The sequence below is a fragment of the Cyprinodon tularosa genome, unplaced genomic scaffold (assembly GCF_016077235.1).
Source record: "Cyprinodon tularosa strain WSP-4 unplaced genomic scaffold, ASM1607723v1 ctg377, whole genome shotgun sequence".
NCBI classification, from domain to species: Eukaryota; Metazoa; Chordata; class Actinopteri; order Cyprinodontiformes; family Cyprinodontidae; genus Cyprinodon; species Cyprinodon tularosa.
Window position 1 is genome coordinate 272,658 of NW_024039093.1, and position 20,487 is coordinate 293,144.

Sequence of the window (20,487 nt, forward strand, 5' to 3'; positions counted from 1 at the left end):
CATGAAAGGCAAACAAAGTTTACACGTTTTTTTTTTTTTTTTTTTACTCTATTAAGTAATCTAGCTGCGCTTTGTGATTGGCTGTCAAAGCCGTGATGAACACCACCGCGGGCCAATCGGTGCTCGCTCCGTTTATATCCTCAGCAATGCGGGCTGGTGATTGGTTGAAACGGCAGGCTAGGGGCGGGACTGAGTTAAGTAACTTGTTGACCGGAGTTCAGAGCAAAAGAGGTGGAAAAAGTTTCAGCAGATCGAGTTCAGATCAGTTTAGGATCGGGACTCCGAGCCGCCGCCTCCTCCCACTGCCAAACCCTGCAGGCTGAGGGCTTTTACCCTGATTTATAGACATTTTCTTTACATTTTAAAAGGAGATAAACATGACTACAGAAATCCCGGAGATTTTCAGGGCTCTCCTTGAGCACCCGTTCACTCTCCCAAACTTTGACGATTCAGGTAAGTCTGTGACAGATTTAAGCTGAATAAAAAATACTGCAAAGTTTATCAAACTGGGGAATATGTGAGGAAAAGAGTAGGAATTAAAATAAATGTTTGTTATTTGGAGAAGCCGCGTGTTTGTTGTGTAATTGGGGTCAGCTGAGGGCTCCAACCACCCGCTGGGCTGCAGGACTCTGACCCCCCCACAGCTCCAGCCTGGTGGGGGGGGCATAAAAAAAAAAAAAAAATCTTAAGGTGTGGAAGATCAGGTCAGTCCAGTGATCCAGTGAGTTTTCATTGAAACTGGTTGTTTTATTTCTCTGGATCAGTGAGGTTAATCCCTACAAAATAAAAGCTTGATTGGCAAATTTTACATTCTGTGTAAACTATGATTATTTTTCTCCTTTAAAGTTCCAAAGTAGATTTATTTAAGTAAGTGTAAGTGTGCCACGCCCCCTCCCCCCTTTACTGCTTGAAATGAGAGATAACGTTTCAGCCTGAGCGCTTTTCTCCAGATAAGAGATCCTGTGATATCAGTTGCTTTTCTTTAAGTGATTGATTGCTTAGCCTGATAATTTTTTGCTGAGTCACTGTGTGGAGAGGGTCATCATTAAATTATATCGGCATCAGATGACTGTTTCCACAATGAAAAAAAAAAAAATTTTACTTAACTTTAACGTTTTATATCCTGCTAACATGAAACAACTGTGTTAAAGTAACTATATATGATTTAACTGAATGCCAAAAATGGTTGCATTATTTTTTTCAGTGCACTCGTAATTAAAACTCATTATCTAACCACTACCTAGACTATTTTAAATTTTCTATACTTCAGAAATCTATAGAGGATTGTCGAATGCATGCCTCCTCCCTGAATGATTCAGAGATGAAGCATTACTTTGGTAGCTTTAAATACACATTTCTTAAAAAGAAGGAGGTGTTTGTAGGAGTGAGCATTTGGATTATTCATCAGCTCATCGGTTCAAATGCAGGAACTTATGTCAGGATATGTTGGATCTGCAGAGATGTTGGCTAACCTTTTGCTTAACCTAAACATGTCCAAAGCTGTTTTGAGGGATGGTCAGCTCTTATCATCCTCTCTTCGACCTAATTATTTATTATAGTTTTATGAATCAGCCAGAAATCACAATGATGGATGTGAATAAACAGACGCGAGATTAGAAGAAGAGCAGAAGCTTCTTATGAAGGTTGTACATCTTAGGTTGGCCCCTTGGACAGTGTGGTCTCTTCTGGGAGTTTTTCTGAGCAGATTTTTTTTAAATTACCAATTTGGCATAATTATTAGGCTCTTTCATTAGTAATGTGTACTTGGAACCAAAACTATTCCCGTTTTGATGTGGTTTCCTGGCATATGAAGTCATTCTGAAAAACACGTCAGAAGACGGACACGATTCACTAGAAAGAGTAGTCACTGGTTGTCTGACCGCTGTAGGAAGCTAGCAGTAGTCATCCTGAGCTTTCCATCGCAGATCTAATCTTTTATTTTGATACCGTTCAATGACTTCTCTTATTCCCCTTTCCCACTGGCCGAAAACCTGTGAAAAATTGTTTTTATTGGCAGTGGGAACGGCTCACTGACGCATGTCGCCCCTGGTCAAGCTACTTGGCAAGCGAACTGTGTTTAAATCGCCTCGGCTCTGATCGGCACGCTGTGGGAAGACCAGAGCTATATATCATCCTCTAAATTACGTGATACCATTGAACACAACAACTCTGTTTACTTTCGATAAACATGGAGCAGTTCTGGTGAGAGAGATTCAGATAATAGAGAGAATCAATACGCCCTGGCTTTGTTACATGTTACTATCCATTGTTTACCTTCCTGGTTTCTGTCGCACTGGTAAAATCATTGACTCTAACCTAGCGTGATGGCGTCACCAGACACGCAGCTGCCAGCGAGGGGTTAGACCAGCTTTTTTTTCACAGTGGGAAGGGAGCTAAATACGATTTGTTAGCGGGTCAACCCATCTTTGAAAAACACGCTTTAAAGCCGGGCTTACACTGTACGAGACATAAAATTAGAATATCATGAAAAAGTAGATTGATTTCAGTAATTCCATTTAAAAAGTGAAACTTGTATATTATATTCATACATTACATACAAACTCATATATTTCAGATGTTTATTTTGTTTAATTTTGATGATTACAAATGACAACAAATGAAAATCTCAAATTCATCATATCAGAAAATTAGAATATTACTGAAGACCAATAAAAACAAAGGATTTATAGAAATGTTGGCCAACTGAAAAGTATGAACATGAAAAGTATGAGCATGTACAGCACTCAGTATTTAGTTGGGCCTCCTTTGGCCTGTATTACTGCAGCAATGCGGCGTGGCATGGAGTCGATCAGTCTGTGGCACTGCTCAGGTGTTATGATAGCCCAGGTTGCTCTAATAGTGGCTTTTAGCTCTTCTGAATTGTTGGGTCTGGTGTATTGCATCTTCTTCTTCACAATACCCCATAGATTTTCTATGGGGTTAAGGTCAGGAGAGTTTGCTGGCCAATTAAGAACAGGGATACCATGGTCCTTCAACCAGGTACTGGTAGCTTTGGCACTGTGTGCAGGTGCCAAGTCCTGTTGGAAAATGAAATCTGCATCTCCAAAAAGTTGGTCAGCTGCAGGAAGCATGAAGTACTCTAAAACTTCCTGGTATGTGGCTGCGTTGACCCTGGACCTCAGAAAACACAATGGACCAACACCAGCAGATGACATGGCACCCCAAACCATCACTGACTGTGGAAACTTTACACTGGACTTCAAGCAACGTGGATGAAGTGCCTCTCTTCTTTTCCTCCACACTCTGGGACCTTGATTTCCAAAGGAAATGCAAAATTTACTTTCATCAGAGAACATGACTTTGGACCACTCACCAGCAGTCCAGTCCTGTTTCTCTTTAGCCCAGGCAAGACGCTTCTGACGCTGTCTGTGGTTCAAGAGTGGCTTGACACAAGGAATGCGACAGCAGAAACCCATGTCTTTCATACGTCTGTGTGTGGTGGTTCTTGAAGCACTCACTCCAGCTGCAGTCCACTCTTTGTGAATCTCCCCCACATTTTTGAATGGGTTTTGTTTCACAATCCTCTCCAGGGTGCGGTTATCTCTCTTGCTTGTACACTTTTTTCGACCACATCTTTTCCTTCCCTTCGCCTCTCTATTAATGTGCTTGGACACTGAGCTCTGTGAACAGCCAGCCTCTTTAGCGATGACCTTTTGTGTCTTGCCCTCCTTGTGCAAGGTGTCGATGGTCGTCTTTTGGACAACTGTCAAGTCAGCAGTCTTCCCCATGATTGTGTAGCCTATAGAACTAGACTGAAAGACCATTTAAAGGCTTTTGCAGGTGGTTTGAGTTAATTAGCTGATTAGAGTGTGGCACCAGGGGCCATCAATTTTGAACCTTTTCACAATATTCTAATTTTCTGATATGATGAATTTGAGATTTTCATTTGTTGTCATTTGTAATCATCAAAATTAAACAAAATAAACATCTGAAATATATGAGTTTGTATGTAATGTATGAATATAATATACAAGTTTCACTTTTTAAATGGAATTACTGAAATCAATCTACTTTTTCATGATATTCTAATTTTATGACCAGCACCTGTATATATATATATATTTTTTTTTCCCTTTTCGAGACTATTCTCCAGCCGTGCACGAATATTTTGATCAGGCTGACTTTCTGCCTGATCGAGCATCGTGTATTGTACAGTGGGTAACGAGGGGCGATCAGCTTCTCACTGCCACCTCCTGATCAGGAATCGTGAGGTCCAGAGAAAATCAAACATGTTTAATTTTCAGTCTGCTGTCATCAAATCGCTCAGTCCGCAAACAAGGATTCTTCTTTTTCCTCTCAGATGAAAACACAGAAGCATGGCGAGTGAAAGTGCAAGTGAAATGGAGTTATTTCTGTAAAATTGACAGAAAGTAGTAGCCATGTTTACTCAGCCATGTCTTTGTCCAAATGTCATCACCTGTTCTTTTTAGGGCTTTCAGCACAAATTGCCAATGCAGCGCGTTTCACTCTAGTGAGCTTCGTATTCCTCTTCTACTCGTTTTTTTTTTCCGGATAGACGAGTCATAGTAGCGCCATCTCACCGCAGAGCTGAGTCCGACATGGTTTTTAGACATACAGTGTGAGCAGGTAGATCGCATCTGAGCGTCGGGCCGAACAGTGTGAGAACAAACATCGTGAACTGTGAACTCGCACTGTAGCTGCATGAAGCAATTGAAAAAAATCCTACAGTGTATGCCCGGCTTAAGCACTTAAGCCACTATTTTCAGTGGGAAAAAAAAACTTTTATTCCTGTACGTATCTAGAGGGCTTAATCTCTGCAACCTTTTCTTTTGCTACGAGTCTGAATAGAATCTTTAAAATGTGCATAAAGTCCTCGGTTGACGCTGGGGTCGCCTCGCTAGGATGACCCTGCCCAGTGGGTACCAATTAAAAAGACCCTATGTGAGGAGTGTCTCCGTTTCAGTGAAAGGAGGTTCCTATGAACTATTGGTGCTGATGGTCCCCAGTCCCGCCAGCTGCTGCTGTTGGTCAGAAAGCTGCTGATCATTGGTCAAGCCGTGGCCAGCATTGTGAGATAAAGGCGAGCTGTAATACAAAAATGTAAAGGTTAAAATGGCGTCCCAGGTTGATTGCGTCATCTGCCTAACTGTTTACCCAGTAAACAAACGGCGGGAGAGCAGCAGTTATTCAAAGGGTGAACCTTAGTAGAATAAAAAGTGTCAGTATTTGGTTCCTAAACACCAACCCATTCGTGTGTAGAGTTTATGCTGATCAGCATTTTTTCCCCGAGCACACCACATTCTGTGGATCCTCCCTCAGTCCGCTTCCTTCACATCAGCTGATTTGGTCGACCATTTTCCAGAAAATGAGTCTAGACATACACCTTGTCGATCTACGGTCACTGATTTTTAGAAGTATTTTTGTTTTCCATCTTTAAAGTTCACCAACACATCTTTACCAAGAATCCATCTGCATGCTTCACGTTTTTTTATGTGCCGTTTTAAATGATAACAGAAAACTGAGAAGTTAACTTTTTAAGGTTTGTGTTTAAACCAATTAATTTTTATGTATTTTTGTGTCATACTTTGCTAAATATGTTATGAAGGTTATTTTAAAAAAATCATATTATTAAACTTGAAACTGTCAAAAATAAGCTAAAGAGACAAAACTATAAAAGACCATTTCCTGAGGTTTGCCTTTCCGCTGGCTCTGTTTAAAGGTGCTTTTCTGACAGGTGAACCTACCATCCCAAATTAATCCAGAACTCCTATTTTGAAGCTATTATAAGAGATGATAAACGCTTGTCAGATAAGCTAAACAAAATGGGAAAAAACACAACGAAAAAGTTAAAGTGGTGCACTCTTATGCAGAGGTCGTCTCGAATCGTAAACTTCCCCGATAAAGCCTGACATTAGAGCAATTGTCATCACTGCCTCAGAACATCCAACATGTGTCAGCATTTGTTTTATTTATACATGCATACATGGATACACACATACATAGCCTTAAGCAAGCTTGTGACCTTCAAGATTTGTTAGCACAGATTGTACGTTTACAGACGGACACGTGTCTTCTTGGTGCATAGAGGATAAATGAGCCCCTATTACCCCGGGGTTGCATGCCTGTTTGGGGTTAGTCTCATGCTGGTTAAACACATACCAACCATACATTCACACGGCACATACATGAACTAAAATACTCATCTAAATGTCTTCCACATTTGGATACAGCAGACATTTAGATGAGGTGTGTGTGTGTGTGTATGTATGTGTGTGTGTGTATGTATGTATATATATATATATATATATATATATATATATTATAATAATAATAATAATCAGTTCAACATTTATATAAAAATAAAGGGAACATATAAAACAACAAATAACGATCGATCAAATCAAACTTCTGAGAAATCAAACTGTCCACTTGGGAAGCAAAATTGATTGTATATTAAATTCACCCGCTGTTGTGCAAATGAAAATGATGTCAGCAGATGAAAATAATTAGCAAGACACAATCCATAAAGTGGTTCTGCAGGTGGGGACTACAGACCACCAATGCTTTCTGGTTGATGCTTTGGTCATTTTTGATTGTTGGCGGTGCTTTCACACTGGAGGTAACATGAGACAGATGCTACAACCCACACAAGGGGCTCAGATAGTGCAGCTCATCCAGGATGGCAAATCAATGCCAGCTGTGGCAAGAAGGTTAGCTGTGTCTGTCAGCGTAGTGTCCAGAAGCTGGATGTGCTACAAGGATACAGGCCAATGAAAAATATATAGAGGAGGGCAACAGCCCAGCAGCAGGAACACTACCTCCGCCTTTGTGCGAGGAGGAACAGGAGGAGCACTGCCAGAGCTCTGCAAAATGACATCCTACAGACCACAAATGTGCATTTGTCTGCACAAACGCTTGGAAACCGACTCCGGATGATATGAAGGCAAATTCGCCACTGGCGCCCTGTGCTACAGGAGCACCTGTGACAGATATGACAGAGCCTGGAGACACCTTGAAGAGCAATCTGCTGCCTGCAACATCCTTCAGCATGACCAGTTTTGGGACTGGGTCAGTAATGGTGTGGTGTGGCATTTTTTTGGACGGATGCACAGCCCTCCATGAGCTCACCAGAGGTAGCATGACTGCCATTAGGTGACAAGATTAAATCCTCAGACCCCTCGTGAGACCATATGCTGATGCGGTTGGCCCTGGGTTCCTCCCAATGCAGGACAATGCCAGACCTCATGTGGGTGAAGCAGTTCCTAAGGCATTGAAGATATGGACTGGTCAGCCATTCTTCAGACCTGAATCCGACTTCATGTCTCGATACGTCCATTAGTCACGTTGACCCACAGATTGTCAAGGAGTTGGTGAATATGGAGCAGATCTCTCAGGAGACCGTCCACCACCTCATCAGGAGCATGTCCAGGTGTTGTAGGGTGGTCATTCAGGCATGTGGAGGCAACAAGCAATACTGAGGACATGACATCAACGTTGGATCAGCCTGTACTGTAATTTTCCACTGTATTTTTGTGTGAATCCAAATCGAGGCCTGCATTGGTTAATAAATTGGATTTCCAATGATGTTTGTGTGATTTATTTATTTTTTTATCGGCACATTCAACTTTGTACAGAACAAAGTATTCAATAAGAATATTAAATTCATTCAGATCTTATGTCAAGTCAGATCAGGGGGGGATTTACCATTAGGCAATACTAGGCAGTTGCCTAGGGCCCCAGGTTCCTGGGTATAGATAATACACTGTAAAAACGAAAAAGTGCTCACCTCCAAGCTCCACCCCTCTCACAGTATCTGCGCGGCTACCGCATGCGACCAGAAGCGTCCAAGCAGTGTACGCAGCAGCTCTTCCATTGACATCTTCTTTTTTGAAGTCTTTGCTGTGTAAGCAGTTGTCGGCAGGGGCAGTAAGGGCAGTTTCTCTTTCGCTGGTGGCTGTCGCTCCGCCATGACTTCCACGCACGTCCTCCTGACTGCGGCTGGTTCAGCGGTGAGAGGAAGGGGGCGGGATTCAGCATGTGTGAGCTGTGATTGACACTCCATCAGACGCTCCTCTGGCTGTGATTGGTTGTTTTGACTCGTCCCGAAATATTCTTTCCAGATTGAAATACAGGCAGTAGGCGGGACCAATTGAAGCAGTTTCTTTCACAGGTTACATATCACATGTACTGCTGTCTGGGCATAGGGACAGTTTTAGCCAATATGACAAAAAAGTGATTTTAAAAACTTACAGACTTCAGCTTTAATTTATTGAATAAGATGAACTTTTCATCAGAAACTTATGAAAGTGAGTTCAACTGGCTCACAACAGACAGTACAAGTTCCAACTGGCAATTTTATTGTCAGTGAATGCAAAAATCTTAGTAAGGTGAACAATTTTGAGTTGTCGTTTTTACAGTGTACAACTATTCCTTATTTGTGCACACTAATTGTTTCTGATAAAATCCTTTTGCGAAAATGCCACCAGAACGCTTATAATAAGTGTGTCTCAGCGAGAAGTGAAAAATGGAGAATAGATAAGCAGAAGATCATGGGTTGTCTACAGTTGAAAAGGACTGTTATTTACTTTCGCTGTCGCCTTTCTGGAAACACAGGAAGGAGCAATCAGCTAAGTGAGCTTAGTGCTTGGAAAAAAACTTTCATTCCTTTTGAGACAGCATGAAAAGTCAGCTGAGTACAAAACATAGAGAGGAAAACAAGAAGAAAAGGGACAAAACCTAGAACAAATAATGGATGTCTATTCTATAAAAAAAAAAATTCTGTATCAGTATAATGGGTCTGTTTTATGTGTTGTCTTCTCAATTCAGAGGGGCCCCCGCATGTCTTTGCCTAGGGCCCCAAATTTCCTGAATCTGCCCCTGAGTCAGATCAGTGTTTTTATTTTATTTTTGCCGATATAAAGGGAGCCATATGCCGATTGTAAGCAGGTCGACGGAGGTTTGAATAACCCATGTTAACCCAACAATTTCAGTGGGAAAGAGGCTTTAATCCCCTGATGGGGGTGGCCATACCCCCACCTGAAGCTCCTCTCCTGTTATGCACCAGACACAAATAGAAATGGTAAAAAGGACATTTCCACGCTACACTGCGACAAAACTTGAGCAGTTGTGGTGTACAGTTTTCTATTTATCTAGCTGCTTAATGCCAGAGTACTTTAGAAGCAGCCCTTTCCATAGCTATAGATTGGTTAGTTCTAATCCGTTTATTTATATGGGGCAAGATGTTTCTATATTTCGATATTTTAGCCTTCTCATACAAGTTCATTTTGTCTGATAAAACCGATTAACACGAAACATTTTCTTAACAAAAGAAAAGCTGTATGTGTTTATCAGATCAAGTACTACGCAAATTATTTGTGTTGGTGCTTTCAATTGGAAATAAATGCAAAGGGCAAAACAGCTTACAGGCATTACTGCATGTTTATAATCATCTCAGTAACCCAGTCCTGTTAATTATATGTCCCGTATGGCCTCTGGACAGGGTGTGCGGATCCTTTGCCCTTGTGTCTGCTCAGCTCCGCTAGGGGAAATTGACACCTGAAGGTGATGCACAGGCATGTCAAACACCGCGGCCGCCCTTTTAGCACACCCCATGCATAGGAGCGAAAGATACTGAGCTGCAAGACGATATGTAAGCGCGGCATGCACGTGCGTCCCCACGTGAGCACTGCTGCATACTTAAAATGCACCGATATGTTTTTAATGTGTGCGCAACATGTTTTAGTTCAGATCTTTGCTGCCTTTCATGCTTTGAATGTATTTGTGAAATTAAATTTTAAAAAGAATTGACCTTTCAAATATAAATAACAGTACCTACAGACTAATAGGTTTGTTTAAAATGTGCATGAATCAATTATTAATTAGATTGGGTTTAATTTTTAAAATGCGGCATGTTTTGATGGAAAAAAAACTTTTTGTGGCGAGTCTTTTTGTTTTTTTCTGAGTTCAGTGAAACATATATAACACGGTAAACCAATGAGAGTGCAGCTGCTGCCTTGGAGACCCGCCCACCCTCTCATCTATGCCAACATTAATGAGAAGGGCTCCCGCGCGCCAATCGAATCGAATAGACGCGGCCATTTTTAATTAGAAGGCGTAGTTTCATCCGAACAGCAAAACCTGAAAACCCATTTCAGTTTTTTTTTAGAGGAAGTGGGATTAAAGAAGCGAGCTCTGTTCGATCTGTTGTTTGTGCGACTTTCCGGGATTTTAATTAGCCGATAAGTTAGAATAAATAATCGTGCAGCAGCTTTACTGGAGCCCGCAGAGAGTCCGCGCGCTTTGCTTCCTTAGTCGTGAACAACAAGGGAGAAGTAAACATGTCGGTGGAACCGATTCACATCAAGCTGGAGGCGGCTGGAGAGCCTCCCAGCTCGTTCCCGGTGGTTCTGAAGAAAATCATGGAAATGCCTCCGCCGAACATTCTGGACGGAGATGACGGTAAGAAAAGGAACAGGAGGAGAGAATCTGTCAAAAAAAAAAAAAAAAAAAAAAAAAAAAAAGAGAGAGAGAGAACTCAGACAATTGAAGAGGAAAAGCAGCGATAACGCGATTAGATGCTATTATTTTATCTTTTTTAGCTTTAATTAGGAGGATCTAAACCTCCAGTGCAAAGCGGGGCCTCCGTGTTCCTCTCTGTGCTCTAGATGTTTCCAGGTCCCGCCCCGTGAACCAAATGTGGTTAAGCTGACGCAAACATTTTTTTAAAGCCTTTTTAGATGACAGGTTTGACAGAACCTTCAGATTTCTGGTATTTGTGTTTTATTTCGTTATCTCGCGAGATTTGCCCCTGGCGTTGTTTTGTTCAATGCGACCTGCGGAGCCATAGAGGACATGGAGTCCAGAGGCATCCTGAAGGCCTGCTGTTATTGGTGCTAGGCTCCTCATGGTGAAAGGCTGCGGTGGATGAGGAGCTGGGACGTCCTGTAATGTTTGGGAAGCGGGGTATTTGAGGTCCTTTGATGGGGTGGGGGCTCCTTACTGGATGCCTGATGGCTTCTTCTCCTACTAAAACATAAAAGTAAACGTTTTAAGCTTTGGTTTTAAATAATGTTTGCTATTTTTTTATATGTATTGGGGAATATGGGCTTCTGCCCAGGACGACATGTTCCAGGGGTGTACCAGCGATATAATGAAGCACAGAGTCACCTGAGGCATCTAAAGATTCTCAGTCATCCTGGTCATGGTCAAGCTTAAAACATTTCAGATTTATACAAATGGACGTGAGGTTTTCTAGAAAACTTTTTTAAATAATGATATTATGGGCAGGGGGGATTTACCATTAGGCAATATTAGGCAGTTGCCCAGGGTCCCCAGTTCCTGGGGGCCTCATAAATTTCTGTTCACAAGTATGGTTAATACAACTATTCCTTATTTGTGAACATATTGTTCAGAAAGGTCCAAACAGACAGCAGAAAACCATTGAAGAGAAGTGTTGCCAACTTTGCACTTTAGTTGCTATATTTAGCGCCTTTTCAGACCCCTCTAGCACTTTGATTTCAAAAAAGCTCCTAGCGCCAAATCTAGTGACTTTTTTCTGCTACTGGAGACTTTGGTGCCACATCTAAAAGCAGCAAACTCTGCTCTCCAGAGCAAGTAGATTGGTAACCCCGCCTCCTGCTCTCCTCTATCTTGTCTGCTGTCATGATTCATGCAGCTATTATTTCATCCAAATGAAAAATGGAGAACAGATAAGCAGATCATGGCTTGTCTAGAGTGAAAAGAAGGACTGGGTTATTTACTTTGGCCGTCGCCTTTTGGGAAACACATTAAAGCCGGGCATACACTGCGATTTTTTTTTTTCAGTCGTTGCAATCAGCTAAGTGAGCTTAGTGCTTGGAAAAAATCTTTCATTCCTTTAGAGACAGCATGAAAAGTCAGCTGAGTACAAAACATAGAGAGGAAAACAAGAAGAAAAGGGACAAGAAGATAGGGACACAACCTAGAACAGATAATGGATGTCTATTCTATTAACATTTCTCTATCTGTAGAATGGCTCTGTTTTATGTGTTGTCTTCTAAATTCAGAGGCCCCCTGCCTGTCTTTGCCTAGGGCACTGAAGTAACGACTGTTACCTGTTGTTCTTAACTGTTAACTTTTACAATGACCAGGACTCCTATTTCATGTAAACAGAATTAGCTGGGTTCCACTCTCTGAATACTTTTCGGTAAGGCGTACATGAATTGCATAGACCCCCCCCCCCCCCCCCCCCGGACAACATTTAGCGTCATTATAAACTCGTTCCCATTTCTGAGATGCCTTCATGATGAATAACTCTGACTGTTGAGCCTCCAGGGTTGATTGACTGGCGGCATTTTATCGGTCGTCATCAAAGAAAGCTTTATCTGTGCTAATGGGGCTTTATTAATGACAGAGCTGCCACTGGTTAAAGTTACTGCTGTATGGTGATACTTTGAGCTGTTTTTGATGACTCCCACCTGTCTGGTGTCTATATGCTTTCTCCGATTGGCACAAGCATTAAACGGCTCCATCTTTTAGGACTGTAATGTTTTTGGTATAGTACAAAGGTAGTTTATTTTGAAAAAGTTAACCTGAGCGCTTGTCGGTGTGATCGTCTGATCTATGGGGGATTATTCTTCTCATCCGCCTAGAGGCAAACCTGAAGGAGCCTTTCTTGCACTGATAAGAGAAATTAATTTACATTAATAATACGATGGTAAATTTTAGTGGTTTAGAAACTTTTAATTTATTTATTTGTGTGTATTTACAGTGTAGTTAACCACATGTTCTCCTTTCAGACACAGATAAGGAGAAGCTTGGTCTCGGAGGTAACGCCGACCTGGCAGGAGGAGGAAGCGACATGGGTCCTTCAGCCGCTCTGACCCCCGCCATCTGGGAGAAAACCATTCCCTACGATGGTGAGAGCTTCCATTTGGAGTACATGGACCTGGAGGAGTTCCTCATGGAGAACGGGATCCCGATATCAACTGACGACGCCTCCCTAAAGGAAAGCCCAGCAGTAAACGCTGCCAAAACCGAGAAAGTAAAGAGCTCTGCACAGACCAAGCCAGCTGGTGGCGCTCCCGTCACCCTGCTGCCTATTCCAGAGCTGGAAAGGTGTGAGGAGGAAGTGGTGATCATCACAAAGAGTGATTCGGACGTTACGTGTGATGTCAGCACAGGTGAGCAGGAAACAGTGCAGAGACTTTTAAAGTAAAGTGAGGCAATATTATCCCTAAACAAGCTCATTAGGTTGAATTTGCTGGCTTACATTTCACTTTTTTTTTTTCTTTTTTTCACTTATTTTATGTACACTGGTGTAACTTTGAGCTTAAAAATCTTAGTAATAATTTGGTGTGTTCATAGATGCATAAAATAGAAATGCTTTGAGATGCCTGCTCTTTAAACACTGCATTGACAATAGAGTGGAAAATAGTTGGCTGGGTGGCAGCATCAGACTCTACTGAACGGTGGAGTTTACAGCAGGATTATTATGGGGAATAAAGATCTGTTTCAGTTTAGGTTACTTTAAATTGTCAGTTTGGTTGAATAGTTTTTTATCAACTCACCCTGCAGCCGTCTGATATGTAACCTTTGGATATTTTCCCGCCTGTGCTTAGAGGTGACCACCTCGCAGGAAAGGGCGACCCCCGACCCCATAGACCCAGACGAGATCGAAGTCGACGTGAACTACGAGCCGGACCCCACAGACCTGGTCCTGTCCAGCGTCCCCGGAGGCGAACTGTTCGACCCGCGCAAACACAAGTTCAGCGAGGAGGAGCTGAAGCCTCAGCCTATGATCAAAAAGGCCAAGAAAGTGTTTGTCCCTGAAGAACAGAAGGTAAGAACGGGGCGGAGATGAAGCTGGTTGGGTTCAACTCATTGCTGCTTTAGATCACGCCTTTAAGGCAACTTTCCAATCTGTGCTGTTAAACAGTCTGACCTGCAGATAAGTGGATTCTGATTCCTTCAGCCTTTTAAGAAAGTTTACTGTGTAATAACTAACATTTTAGCCCCATGACTCCTAAATCTGAGGTCCAAACTGGTATGCTGTCAGAATCTAGAGGAAGACCGGTCCTTTTAGTGTTAACAGCTGCTTCAAATGAGGCCAAACCTGAAAGGAATAGATCTAGCACCCCTACTGGCTGAAAGTAACACAGCATTGCTTTAACGCTGAACTTTCCAGAAAGCTGCAAAACTATCACATCTGGTTTAAACCTCTGCCTAAGTAGCTGTAGTTAATTCGCCTTTTAAATCCTCACTTTAAGTATTAAAGGAAAAGCACGGTCAGCAATGAATAATCAATGGGTAATCATCTATACCTAAACTAATACAAATATGTTAAATTTAATCAATTTAGCGTTAATCAGTGAAAGAATAAAAACAATATATTTTTCGTCACAACTTTTGCCCAAATATAGTAGCCCCTCCCTCCTGCCATCTTGCGGCCGTGACATCACGGTGCGGTAAGCCTAGCGCCATTCTCCCGGCTTTACAAGCAAAATCAATGGGAACTACTAGACACATCTGCAATCAACAACAATTATTGAAGATTTCCAGAGAACTGGTTTGATCATCTGTTCCCCAAAATATGGTTTAAACTCCGATATTGCCAAAAACATGTGAAAAAGTGTCAATAAAAAAGAAAAAAAGACAACTTTCACTTTTTGCTGCATTGGCTAATTTTTTCTTCAAAACAGCAAAACCTGAGTTTGGATTTGCTCAGACATGGAGCAGCTTTTTCCTGTAAAACTCCTCGATGACCAAACTTTAGAACCAAACTGACATTTTTGGCTCAAAGATTCCTACAACGATGCTTTCAAAGTTAAATATTCTCACTCAAGTGTTGATTAGATTAGTCAGGGCTTTTCTAACTTGTTAGCCCTATGAAGTGGAGTCCCCTGACTCACTGTGACTCAGCAGTTTCCAGCCATTGACATTTTTGTCCTCAGTCCCCCAGAGAAAACAGATCTTTGTTTAGAACCAGAAAGGAGACTGGCTGTCTGCCATCCTACTTCCAGACAGAATCAGATCTAATCTGATACGCTCTGATTACATGCCAGACTCTCCTCTAATTCGTTTTCTCCTCTCGCTTTATTTTTTCCAGGACGACAAGTACTGGCAGAGGAGAAAGAAGAACAACATGGCTGCCAAACGGTCACGAGACGCTCGCAGATTAAAGGAGAACCAGATCACAGTCAGAGCCGCTTTCCTGGAGCGTGAGAACTCTGCGCTGCGGCAGGAGGTCGCCGAACTGCGGAAGGAGTGCGGCCGATACAAGAACGTCGTGGGTCGCTACGAAGCCAAATACGGACCAATGTAAGGGATCCAGAACGGTCCGATTATCTATCCACTGGGAGGCATAGACAGAATCCTGATGGAGGCAGATGCCAAAAACATCCATACTGCTGAAAGACTTTTCTTTCATCTCATTTCTGTTGAGTTAAACACGGGGCGGGGGTCAGAACCCTGCAGGACGTAGAGGGTGACCTCAGTTAACAGATTTTAAATTTCCGGCAATATATGAGAGGGAAATTTTTCTTTCGGCACTTGAGTGATTCTCTGGTTAAGCTTGTTTTGCCATTTTCACACATGAACCCTCTGCAGCTAATATTTCGCATACGCATCATTGCGAAGTTCAGGTCGAACCAACCAATCCTGTGTGAAGCATTGAAGCTAAAGCCTTAGGTTTTCATCACACCAATCCTGCCAGTAAGCATTTTCAATAGCAGCATGGTCCCTCCCCCACCCGTTTCTGCACACAGCTAGCTGAAAGAGGGCTTCCACACAGCGCGTTACAGAAAACCAGAGGTAGTTTGGGCAGGCTACTCTTGCAGATAGCCTGACTAAAGCCTACTGAAATTTAATTTATTTAATTATTATTTTTTTTTATTTCAGTTAACAAAATTGCTTCTTTGCTGCAACAATAATGCAACAAGATTCTCTCAATAAAGTATAAAACTCTGTAATAAGGACTTGAAAACTACAGTTAAAGTTAGAAAGTTTTTATTCTGCTTTGTTATTTGTACAAAAGACGACAAAACATCAGTGAAAATGTAGGTTTTAATGTTTTGTAAGATATATTTAAGGCATCAAGGGATTATTTGCTGCTTATTGTAGTAAAATGAAGCAAATTGGTGTGTATGGTTGTATAATTTGGATTAAAAGCTGCATTCTGGCCCATGTTTTGTGTTGTGGAGCTGCACAATAGATTCAAAGGAAAGCTCAGGGGTGCATGTGGGAAATTGGTTTGATTTTGTTCACATAAACTGGCAAAAAGACCTGACAAGTTGCCTTTTTTTTTTGAGTATTTAAAAATCTTGACATCTGGTTGAGACTGTAAACGAACTGATGATTGAATCACTTTTTAGGTCATAATAAACGGACTTATGCTACGTTAAGACCGCTCGCGCTAGAGGCAGCAGAAGCAGCAGGTTTACATGCAAAGTCATTGGTTGAAGTGGATCAAGGTGCAGCAAAAGTTCCTACAGCATGTTTTGAGCACCAGGAGCACAGCGTCATGAGCTTCTGACGCTCTTTGAAAGCAGCAGCTGCTGGAGTTGGAAAAATTTTAACTTTTGCTGCTGCACGCGCCACATCAACCAATCTGGAAGCTGATCTGGGAGCTGGCAGGGAGACGGACACAGTACTGCTGATGCAGAGCGCTATGATCACTCCTCTGAAACAGTTTAACGCCTAAATTAACTTAAAATGTAGAAACCTGCCAGCAAAATATGTTAGATTTTATTATTCTGGTGGCTGCAGTTTGGATTATGTGAAAAACGCCTCCAGCCACCGCGAACAGACCAGGCCAGAGGCTGAACGGGATTCCCAGTAACAGCTCTCCGCCGGTATATGGGGGTCTGAGTGGCTTTGACAGTTCATCCGGATTACCATCCTGCATTCAAATATTATTTCTCTGACTGCACAGACCATGTTTTAAGGTGGACTTCCTCACTTCAAGATGTATATAAACTACTTTTTACCCACTGATCACAGCAAATGTAGCAAAGCTGCTCTCTGCCATCTAACACAGGAACATCAGACGCATCTGGACACACTTTACTGGACGTCTGACCTTAATTTGCACCAAAAATGAAGCAGCAGAAGCTTCTTTGCTGCTTCCAGTGCGTGCGGTCTGAACGTAGCAAAACTTTTTTTAATTTAACAGGATTCCAGCTGGTAAAACATTACTTCATCCAGTAGGTGGCGCTCTGAACCCCAAAGCAAACTGCTGTTTGATTTTTGCCACCATCTTTGTTTTTCCCTCTCATTCATCCCTGTTCTCTTCTCTTTCAAGTGCGGTGCCAGATGACGAGTAGACATCACTTGATTTATTCATTTATTTTACTCTGATGAATCAATAAATCAAAGCGCTGGCTGTGGCACGCAAGAATCGATCCCATGACGTCGAAGGCAGGATGTGACATTGCCATGGAGATGTAAATTGTTAAGATATCATCTTTTTTTTTTTTATTTGTTTCCACCTTTAATGGATGAGTTGAATGTAGGTGGATAAGTGCTTCTTTAGCGCTCCTTTGTTGTAGGGGTGCTCTTATTACTATTATGTTATTTTGTTTTGTACGATTGTAGCCTGAAAGAGATCATATCGTGACTTTTAGGTTTTTAAGTGCATCCTTTGAAGTTTTGGCAGTCGATGCCCTGGTTTAGATTAGGTTAGATTTCTCAGAGACCAGATTGTTCTGAGGATCTGGGCTCATCTTTAGATCAATCTGACTGTGACTCTTCCAGTAATAAAGCTTCAGGGGATTTCAGTGACACAGCAAAAAAAAATATATAAAAAAAGAAAAGCTGTGCATCATCACTCCGGAGACGAAGTGCTCTGTTCGTCTGTTTCTGGGCGTCTGCAGGATGTCCGTTTTAACTCATCTGCTTCCTGCGTTAATGTGTCGACTCTGTAGCAGGTTTGAGGGGAAAAAATGTATAAACTATATATTCACCGATGTTAGGTTTCTGTCCATACATGTTAGAGGGAATGAGCTCCATCAGCTGAAAGGTCTCTCTGTGATTTGGCCTGTAAATCCAAAGTGTCTTGGACGTCTAAAGCCATTTCAATGCAGCCCTCAGTCTAGCAGTTTACAGCCCGGATCTCACCCTCCCTCAGGTTCACCCACTTTCCGCCCATAAAAAGGGAAAGAGGTGTTTTGCTTCTTTATTAAGATGCTGTGCTTCCATCCACCCGTGGTTTGATCGATCAGATTAGTTCAATTCCTTTTCTTTTAGTTGAAATGTGAAGAATGTAATTAAAATCATATTTTAGATAAAAATCAATTTATTTAAAATTCATAATAGGGAAATATTCCATATAAACTCCACATTTATCAGTCATACGCAGCATTATTTTCAAGGGTCTTTTTTTTAATCACTTTTTTGGGGGGTTTTCTGATAAACAATAATGGGCTTTCAGACTTTTTTATTTTATTATTTTCTATAGAGTCTTTTTCTGTAAAAGAGGCAGCATCTGCCTTTTTCTTTAAAACAGGTCAAATTCCTAACTTCCTGGTTACGTCTTTTTGTATTTCTTTAAAAAAAATAAAAACGACCTTAATGGCATTTTGAGTGTAAACCTGTCCTGTGTTTGTTTGTATGTATATATTATGCAAAATTAAAGCCTTGTTGACACGAGTATGGGGCTTTTGTTTGTTTCTCTGTACTTTAAATTATATTTAAGCAGCAGGTGTCTGCAGCCTCCACAGTTAGAAGACCCATTTTTTTTTTATTCAGTTGCAACTTTATATCACCTTTTTTTTTTTTTTTATTGAAATTCAATATTGATTAAAATCTACTTTAAATAATTTGTCATTTTCAAAGCAACATTCAATACAAAATCAATTCTGTTAATTCCCAAAGGGAAATGGAACATAGAAAACTCATTAGATTTTTTTTCTTCTTCCTTAGTTTAAGGTTTAAAAGAAAAAAACTAAACTTATGCAAAAAGAAAAGGATATTTTTGGTCAGAGGTGGATGATGGATGATCCAGCTCCAGAGAGTAAAAGGCCTGTCATGTTTTCCTTCTTCCTTTTCATTTAACCAGGTGATTAATCTGTGTGGAACTGGAAATAATCTCTCTACAGACTTTTTACTTTCTGGACCTGGATTATCCACCTCTGTCCTTTGTCTGGGAAATATAAGCCAAAAAAAAAAAAGTTTCTAACCTAGTGACTGAGTTCTCATGGGTCCTTTAATTTGTTGAAAATTCTTCAATGTCCTGGAAAGTTTTTGGAAACCTCCAGTTCCCCAAAGTTTCACAGCATGTTTGCTGAAAATTGTTTTTTTCAAACCTGAAATCAGGGAAACCGGGTTTTCTGTCTCGCTGTCTGTTACCATAGCAACATTCTCTAAAAGCTAAGCTGCTCAGCAGCAGTGTCCTCTGTCTCTGGTCACGTTTTATTTAATGATCTATCAGAGTTTAGTCAGTTTTCTGTGAATAATAAAAAGGAAATCCTTTATTAGGTCCATCAGAGACATTGGGTGTTAAAACACAAACCTAGCAGGATCAAATAAAAGTGAGCGGTATATAAAAAATCTATTAAATGTGTTCTTTGTTTCTAACGTAATTTGAATTAATCACACCATATTTTTATAACACATTTTCTAAGACAAACTCTCATGTTTCCGATCTTAGACATATCCAGATATTGTGGATATGAAATTGGATGGTACATATTTAATCCATTTTATTTGAAAATCTTCTGCCGTTCTGTTTTTATTTTATTTTATCAGCATTCTATAGAAATTGTCTAATGATTAAGCCATAGAAGTATCCAAATATCACTTGAGACCATTTAATCTGAGCATTCTTAATTTCTACTTTATTGATCAAACCAGTGTTTTTGTTTTACAATTATAAAATATATATCAATAGTAGTATTCTAGTATGCTATTAATTATAGGATTTAAAAATATAACTTGTAATACTATATTGATATCAAAAACCAAGGGCTTCTTCAGAATAAAACTTTGAGTCTCTTGCCTTTAAATGTATCACAGTAAACAGGATGACTCCGCCATCGCTGACAGCTCACTGAAAGTCTTTTTCTTTTGTAAGTCTGTTTTTTCAACTTTAAAGGTTCTTAAAACCAAGAACATCTAACCATGGTCAGTTATATAGTCAGTTATAAAGGTATGACAGATTTTAAGCTTAATGCAGGGTCAATATTCTGTTAAACAACTGCAACAATAATGGAAAGAGAGAACATTTTCTGAACGTTTTTTAAAAACTTTTTAAGCCAAAGATAATGATGTTTTTTTTATTATTATTATTTTTTCATATGTGTGCACACATAAGCCCCCCTGGGTACACTGAGCACCACTGTGAGCTTCATCAGATGTGCACGCTGAGGCCAAACACCAACAATAAAGTTGGTATAAATCCTGGATCATAGTAAGTCACATTGGTTATTAAAGGAATAAGAGATTACAGCAGCAATTTTCTTTACTTTCCTTATAATTTACGTGATTTAGCCGAGTTAAAATGAAAAACTAAAATAAAATAAGATGTGTAGC

At 40.8% G+C, this 20,487-nt stretch overlaps 1 protein-coding gene across 3 annotated transcripts; it reads left to right on the forward strand.

The window, feature by feature from the left end:
* The first annotated feature begins 224 nt into the window (after nucleotides 1-224).
* Nucleotides 225-18,514, forward strand: tefa (TEF transcription factor, PAR bZIP family member a). 3 transcript variants are annotated; one of them, XM_038296768.1, is made up of 5 exons: nucleotides 227-453; nucleotides 12,759-13,142; nucleotides 13,581-13,801; nucleotides 15,068-15,279; nucleotides 17,261-18,514. In XM_038296768.1, exons 1-5 carry the CDS (start codon nucleotides 378-380, stop codon nucleotides 17,280-17,282), a joined length of 915 nt encoding a protein of 304 aa, XP_038152696.1. In that variant the 5' UTR covers nucleotides 227-377; the 3' UTR covers nucleotides 17,283-18,514. The 3 variants fall into 3 exon arrangements, with proteins under 3 accessions (XP_038152697.1, XP_038152696.1, XP_038152695.1); XM_038296767.1 differs by lacking the exon at nucleotides 227-453 and adding an exon at nucleotides 10,126-10,440; XM_038296769.1 differs by lacking the exon at nucleotides 17,261-18,514 and having other exon boundaries at nucleotides 225-453; nucleotides 15,068-15,813.
* Nucleotides 18,515-20,487: the final 1,973 nt, after the last annotated feature.

What these genes read in the sequence shown, in the direction of transcription:
- tefa (XM_038296767.1), top strand. Translation starts at nt 10,320, where the DNA reads ATGTCGGTGGAACCGATTCACATCAAGCTGGAGGCGGCTGGAGAGCCT. An exon ending in TACGTGTGATGTCAGCACAG is followed by an intron (nt 13,143 to 13,580) that starts GTGAGCAGGAAA and finishes GCCTGTGCTTAG; the next exon opens with AGGTGACCACCTCGCAGGAA. An exon ending in TTGTCCCTGAAGAACAGAAG is followed by an intron (nt 13,802 to 15,067) that starts GTAAGAACGGGG and finishes TATTTTTTCCAG; the next exon opens with GACGACAAGTACTGGCAGAG.